We start from the raw sequence: 7,939 nt of genomic DNA, 5'->3' as shown, positions 1-7,939 counted from the left end.
GTGTGTGTGTGTGTGTGTGTGTGTGTGTGTGTGTGTGTGGGTGTGTGTGTGTGTGTGTGTGTGTGTGTGTGTGTGTGTGTGCTGTCTTGTAGGAGGATGTAGACAAGGCGGTGCGGAGTGCGAGAGCCGCCTTCCAGATGGGGTCCCCATGGCGAACCATGGACGCCTCGGAGCGAGGTCATCTGCTCTACAGACTGGCTGACCTGGTGGAGAGAGACCAGCTGATACTGGCTGTGAGACACACACACACACACACACACACACACACACACACACACACGCGCACACACACACGCATGGCATGCATGCATACAAACATACGGCAGTTACGGCGGGTGTGTTTTATCGCATGCACGCGCACACACCTCCGTTCTCCTCAGTTCAATTTCTTATTGCTTATTTTTGAGGGGTGCTAGCCCCTCCTATATTCAGCTACAGTGTAGATTTTTGTCCTAACACAAACATTAAATGCCATTGACCATGAATGGAGAATTTACGCCATGTGTCTGAGCAAATCGACATGTTACGTCATGATGACGTACGACCTCACTTCACATGGGTGTGATTTTTCTTTTTAAACCATAAAGCAGTCGTAATGATGATGATGATGATGATGATGAGGATGATGATGATGATGATGATGATGATGATGATGATGATGATGATGATGATGATGATGATGATGCTTTTCTTTTGAATGTTTCTTAGACCTTGGAGGCTTTGGACTCAGGGAAGGTGTTCCTCATGGCTTATTTTGTAGACCTAATGGCAACCATCAAAACCCTGAGGTATTATGGTGGCTGGGCAGACAAGATCCACGGCAAAACCATCCCCGTAGGTGAGAGACATTATGTCAAAACCATCCCCATTGATCGTGTAATTGTCTTTTGGTTTACTGAAATTTCTGCTTGGAAAATATTAATACATTTTTAAGTTTAAAAAACAAACATCCCCATTGACCGTGGTCATCTTGCCAGCAAGGTGGTAACTAAATGCAATTTCCCATTGACAGCCCATACATCCAAACAGAAAAGTCCTATGTGATTGTATTAAAAATAAACAACATCAAACTCACCAACAGTGCAGCTGTATGAAAAGCTTGAATCTGCAAAGTGTTTGTTTCATAAAACTCCACCGTAGACATGTTATGAGCTATACTTCCTGTTGTTTAATACGATCAGATAGGACTTTTCTGTTTGGATGTATGGGCAGTCAATGGGAAATTGCATCTAGTTACCACCTTGCTGGCAAGATGGCCATGGTCTGCATATGGTCAATAGGTGAGAGACGTATGTCAAAACCGTCCCCATAAGTGAGAGACATGCAGTCAAAACCATCCCCATACATGAGTGACATCCAGTCAAAACCATCCCCATCCCCATTGCTTTGGCAATGTAAACATATACGTTTCTCATGCCAATAAAGCCCATTGAATTGAATTGAATTGAATTGAAATTGAGTGACAGACTTGTAAGCATCCATTTTGGACACCCCCTCAAAGAACACTGAGGGGTCCCAGCCAGGACCCCACTTTGAGAACCATTGCCTTATACCGCTATGTACGATGGACAATTTGTTCAAATAGCCGATCAATACAAGCTCACAACACGAAGATTTGAGTCTGACTGGAAGCAGCAGGCATGAAACATTTACTCACCAGACATTTTAATGTCCAGATGGGGGGGGGGGGGGGGGGGGGGGGCGTATCAAAAGCAGAAGTATGGATTCTCACCAGCATGTCATGTGAGAGTTGACAAGGTTGCAGATCTGTTTGTTTTATCTTTCAGATGGAGAATATTTCACCTACACACGTCACGAGCCCATTGGAGTGTGTGGCCAGATCATTCCTGTGAGTGAAAAAAGCTGAAGAGAGAAATTAGGACAATGAGTGGTGATGTAAAGTATCTAAGTACATGTCTGTTGATGCTTTTAAGAGAGGACTAAAGACTTAACAAAGCATTAAGGTTAGCTTTTTAGGTTCTTGCCCCTCTAGGTTCAAGTACGTTGTACTTAAGTAAAACTTTGAGGTATCTTTTACTTTCTTCAGTATTTAGTATTTACAAATACTTTTACTACTCCACTTCATATCAGAGACAAAACATTCTAACCACTTCAGCCCTATATATATTTCATCCATTTGAAAATAGCAGATCTACAAGCACACTTTATTTATTTTTTTATCATTTTTTCGAATACATTTTGAACTTGTGAAATGAGACATTCTTGCACACTGCATATACTTTTACTTTTCGTACTTTAGGTATGTTTTAATTGATGCCAATACTTTTGTATACTGCAACTCACTTAATACATTTTGAATACGGGACTTGTAGCAGAGTACACTCTTTTACTTAAGTAAAGCATGCGAGCACAGCACAAGGCAGATGGACGAATGCTCAGAGCTTATTAAAAGAATTAAAATTAAATGAACCCACGTGCACATGCACACTTTAATCTGCAGTGGAATTTCCCGGTGATGATGTTTGCCTGGAAGATGGGCCCGGCGCTGTGCTGTGGCAACACTGTGGTCATCAAGCCTGCTGAGCAGACGCCGCTGTCTGCACTGCACATGGCAGCGCTCATAAAAGAGGTGCACACACACTCACGCAAGTACACACACACGCACACATGTACCCACACACACGCACATACACAAATTATAGGTGAGTGAAAAAGATTGTGATTCTTTTTGCCATGGATTCTTCTGTATGGATTCTTTGATATCATTTATCAATTCATTATTAATTATTATTGTTATTATTATTTGGATTAATTATTCATATAGTATTATAGATTTAGTGTGTTCACAAGTGAAGCATTTATAAAATCGCAATGAATCACAGAATCGCAAGATGGGCCTATCATGGCATCAATGGAATTGTGGGGTCCCTGAGGATTCCAACTACTGGCACAAAATACACAATGAACTACAGTATAGTACATTATGGGAATCATTTGCAGACCATATGAAAATATGGTGATTTTCAATGACTATAGACTGTATGCTTTGTGCTCAGGCTGGTTTTCCTCCAGGTGTGGTGAACGTGGTGCCAGGCTACGGTCAGACAGCAGGGCGCGCTATTGCTCACCACATGGACATCGACAAAATAGCCTTCACTGGATCAACTGCTGTCAGTATATCACTACATCCTATAGAGCTGCTCCTTTGTGTTCACTTCTAGTCTGTGTAAAACTTTACCATTCAGAAATAGCATTTATTTTTCTTAGACTATGTTATTGGGTATTTTTTATTGTTTTGAAAAACATTTTAGATTTTTGTAAAAAAAAGAAAAAAGCCTAATAAGTTCAGTCATAACAAGGCATACTATGCCACGCGAAATTGGGCCCTATATGTCGTGGGTTGCCAGGTTGTTCCATTAGTGTAACAGGGCTGTGTGTCACGGGGTTGCCAGGTTGGGAAACTCATCCAGAAGGCTGCAGGTGACACCAACCTAAAGAGAGTCACACTAGAGCTGGGTGGCAAGAACCCCAACATTGTGTTTGCTGACTGTGACTGTGAGTACACTGTCTTATTTGTAGTTATTACTGCATGTGTGTGTGTGTGTGTGTGTGTGTGTGTGTGTGTGTGTGTGTGTGTGTGTGTGTGTGTGTGTGTGTGTGTGTGTGTGTGTGTGTGTTGTGGCTGTCTGTCTGTCTGTCTGTCTGTGTTTTCCTGCATATCGCGAGAGCCTTCTGACCGATCGACTTCAAACTCTGCGATTGTACCGCCAAGGACCTGAAGGAGTGATGTGCAGACTTGTCGAAGTTGTCAGTCGGTTGTCCAGTACTGTGTATATCTGTGTCTGTATGGGGGTCTGTTCGCCTGCCCCTTTCATGCCCATGGTGTGTACTGTGTGTGCTTTCCACAGTAGAGCATGCAGTGGAGCAGGCCCACAGCGGTCTCTTCTTCAACCAGGGTCAGTGCTGTCTGGCCGGGTCCAGGGTGTTCGTGGAGGAGTCCATCTACCAGGACTTTGTGCGTCTCAGTGTAGAAAAGGCCCTGTCCAAGGTCCTGGGAGACCCACTGCAGCCAGGAGTGGACCAGGGCCCGCAGGTACCATGATGGACATGAGACAACCAGTGGTGGAACACTCAAATGTTTTACTTTACAACATTGATGCATGCTAGATGTAAGCAAGATGTAAGTGTCATGGCCGCCCCAATGCATTTCCAATGGAAGTCACATGGTTTGATACAACATTTTGGACTACAAGCTGTTGTATGGCTTTCGGCTGTGTTTCGACTGCCCCCCTCCCCCTCATACAACACAAATATTGTGTCAAACCATGTGACTCCCATTGGAAATGCATTGGGGCAAGATGTATCACACCCTTTGTATACAACAAGCATACATCAATCTGTTGCGACCGTGTGAGTCGCCCCTAAAAGTCTGAATGTCCAAAATGTCAGAATGTCCCATTTCAAGTTGTCAAATGTATACAAATCTTGATGCGACGCATTGTGAGCTTGCAGATCGGCAATTTTCAAATGGCCTAAATGTATAGGGTTGAAGAGGTTAATGTGTTTTGTAATAATAATCAAAATCTACAAAGTAACTAGTAACTAAAGTTTTCAAATAGGCGTAAAAGGAGTAAAAATACAATATTTCGATCTGACATGTAGTGGGGGAAGAAGTAAAAGTACTGGAAATTGGAAATACTCAAGTAAAGTAAAAAATACTTAAAAGTACAGTGCTTAAGTAAATGTACTTATAGTTTCACCACTGTATTTGCTTTAGCTGCTTTGGCTGCAGACGCACAAGCAGACCAGCGGGGGAGTCGGGGCCCCCCGGAGGTACAGGCCCCGGCCGGCCGGGGTCAGCCCTGTGTAATAATCCAGACCAGTGTTGATTTTGACAAGCACATTTTGATTTAGTTTTAGTCAGTTTGTGGAACAACGTGCGAGCAGCTCTGTGACCGTTCTCCTCCGTCGGTCTCCAGATCGACCGGAAGCAGTTTGATAAGATCATGGAGCTGATCCACAGTGGGGAGAGAGAGGGAGCCAGGCTGGAGTGTGGAGGCGCCGCTTGGGGACAGCGAGGACTCTACATCCAACCCACCGTCTTCTCCAATGTCACCGATGACATGCGCATTGCCAAGGAGGAGGTAGCTACTGCACACGCATGCACGCACGCACGCACACACGCACGCACGCACGCACGCACGCACGCACGCACACACACAACTGCAGTGGTTCCCAAACTTTCGAGGTCGAGAGAGTATACCCAAAAGAGAAATGTGACGTTTGCCCAAGACGCAAACTAATGAACATAGATGGTATGCACGTGACATCATCATCGTACCCGGAAGTTATTCGGGAACGCCAACTGACTGGCAAAAAACTACCACAAACGGTTACTGGATTTAGGACGACAATTGTTTTCGAATACGATTTTTTAACCGTTCTTTTTGCCATTTTCAACGCTAGCCCTAAAGCTTGAGGCTGCCAATGTCGCATTCCCAAAATAGCATCATGTCTCAGTTGCTCTCGTGTGTGTGTGTGTGTGTGTGTGTGTGTGTGTGTGTGTGTGTGTGTGTGTGTGTGTGTGTGTGTGTGTGTATGTGCGTGCATCAGATCTTCGGTCCAGTGCAGCAGATCATGCGCTTCAGCAGTGTCCAGGAGGTGATCCAGAGAGCCAACAACACCCACTATGGCCTGGCAGCAGGCCTGTTCACCAAAGACATGGACAAGGCCCTCACTGTGGCCTCTGCCCTGCAGGCCGGCATGGTCTGGTACGCACAGGGCTGTCAGTCACCATCACACATTTGAGTTGACGATTAATTGTCACACAAATAATTGCAATTAACGTTTTTTTTCTCTTTTCTTTTTGCATAGAACATTGGAACGTTACAATTTGCACTTCTGTTTGCCTTGCCTTTGGCTTCGTAATCACAAATTGCACAGGGCAGATATGACACATAACTTAAATATACAAATAAATCGCTGACCCATTTAATAATTGAAAAAATATCTTAAAAATAAATAAATAAATAGCGGAAATAGTTGATCTACAAGCTTAGGTGCAGCTTAAGTCACGATGCAACGTGTTGTAAATTTTCAGTATTCATGCAATCTTTGAAAACATTTATATTTTTCACCTTTTAACAACATGCCCAAAAATATGCATGCCAGCATATACTGTATGTTGAATGTGGTATACAGTTGGGTGCCACCGATATTGTCCCTTATCATTTGACCCATTTAGGCCTGACCTCAAAATTTTAAAAATCCTTCTAAATCCTGAAAAAATCCTTCTAAATTTTCACGATTTTTCAAAAATAGCAGACCTACAAGCTCGTAGCGCGCCACTCGGTGGCGCGCTATGAGCTTGTAGATCTGCTATTTTTCAATAGCTAAATTATCATGTTTAAAACACCAAAAGGGGTTCCCGCCCAAAATGGGTTAACTGTCCTTTTGCGCAGATCACACAAACCTCAGCAAAAAGAAAAGGACAATATCGATGGCCTCCAACTGTAGATGATGTATTTGTCAGCCAGTGATGTGCTGCTCTATTACAGGGTGAACTGCTACAACGCTATGAGCGCTCAGTGTCCTTTTGGTGGATTCAAGATGTCTGGCAACGGCAGGGAACTGTGAGTCAAAATATTGTTCATAATAATAATAATAATGACACATCCAATTTATATAGCACTTTGTTACTCAAAGTGGCTTTACAACTATTAAGAGGATAACTAGATTAAAAGGAAAGCAAAGAAAAGAAAAAAATAAAGGGAAAAGAGGGCGATTGTTAAACTATTCACTCTATCTTAGTCTGCTATATATAGTATGTGTGTGTCGGTCATAACCATTTCATCTGTCTACCACTTGGTAGGCTACATGCTCTGTATCCATTTCATCTGTCTACCACTTGGTATTGATTGATTGATTGAAAATTGTATTAACAGTTTGCAGAATTACAGTACATTTCAAGCACAAACTCAATACAAAGGCTGTTAACTGTGAGTGGACGACCCAATTAAGCATTACACTTGTTTACAACAGGGTCCACCATGTTCAATTCATCAAAACATTTAGAGACGTACAAGGCTACATGCTCTGCATACTTTTTTTCCCTTAGACTTAGACTAAACCTCCTTCACAGAAAATATAGCCAATCTACAAGCTCACATTGTGCCAATTTACGATACATTGTGAGCTTGTATAGCTGCTTTACTCACAACTTTAGAATGTATTATTATTTTTTATCTTTGAAAATCATTTAAAATGTTTTAAATGTGTCCATGGTGAATGTGTGCATGCGTGCGTGCGTGCGTGCGTGCGTGCGTGCACGTGTGTGTGTTTCAGGGGGGAGTATGCTCTGCAGGAGTACACCGAAGTCAAGGCTGTCACCATCAAAATCTCACAGAAGAACTCTTAACAAGTCATACTTTGCAACTCTGTGAATCCAAGTGCATTTTTCAACGAGCATTTATCCCCCACACCTTTCCTTCAGAATGTCCACGCATGTTGTTATCCATCCCATGGAGTTTATGTTACTGTATGGTGTGGATGTATCAAAATTATACTCTATGTCAGGGGTTCTCAACGTTTTTGGCCGGGGACCCCCGGAAATGCTTTGGCAATGTCTCGGGACCCCCGCCCCGCCCCCTCCCGACCCCCAATATAAATTGACTGCTACAATAACCTTAAACCATTTTGGGCGGGAACCCCTTTTGGTGTTTTAAGCATTGTTATAATTTAGCTATTGAAAAATAGCAGATCTACAAGCTCATAGCGCGCCACCGAGTGGCGCGCTACGAGCTTGTAGGTCTGCTATTTTTGAAAAATCGTGAAAATAAAATTTAAAAAAATATATTTTTTTAAAAAATAATTTGGGGACCCCCTAAAATAATTTGGCGAACCCCTGCTCTATGTCTTCCATTCATCCACGTATGTTACGATTTTGTCGCCATCAGGCAGAAACCTCTTATCTCCATAT

The 7,939-nt window shown here is 42.9% G+C and overlaps 1 protein-coding gene across 1 annotated transcript; it reads left to right on the top strand.

Annotated features, from left to right (window-relative positions):
- The first annotated feature begins 92 nt into the window (after window positions 1-92).
- On the top strand, window positions 93-7,514 carry LOC306933951 (aldehyde dehydrogenase 1A1-like). The gene is made up of 11 exons (XM_079516335.1): window positions 93-233; window positions 709-838; window positions 1,788-1,849; window positions 2,462-2,590; window positions 3,018-3,131; window positions 3,414-3,516; window positions 3,870-4,054; window positions 4,941-5,105; window positions 5,575-5,732; window positions 6,519-6,593; window positions 7,306-7,514. Exons 1-11 carry the CDS (start codon window positions 138-140, stop codon window positions 7,376-7,378), a joined length of 1,290 nt encoding a protein of 429 aa, XP_079372461.1. The 5' UTR covers window positions 93-137; the 3' UTR covers window positions 7,379-7,514.
- Window positions 7,515-7,939: the final 425 nt, after the last annotated feature.

Source organism: Electrona antarctica, assembly GCF_951216825.1.
Source record: "Electrona antarctica genome assembly, chromosome: 12".
NCBI lineage: Eukaryota > Metazoa > Chordata > Actinopteri > Myctophiformes > Myctophidae > Electrona > Electrona antarctica.
This window is presented reverse-complemented; position numbering and strand designations above follow the sequence as displayed.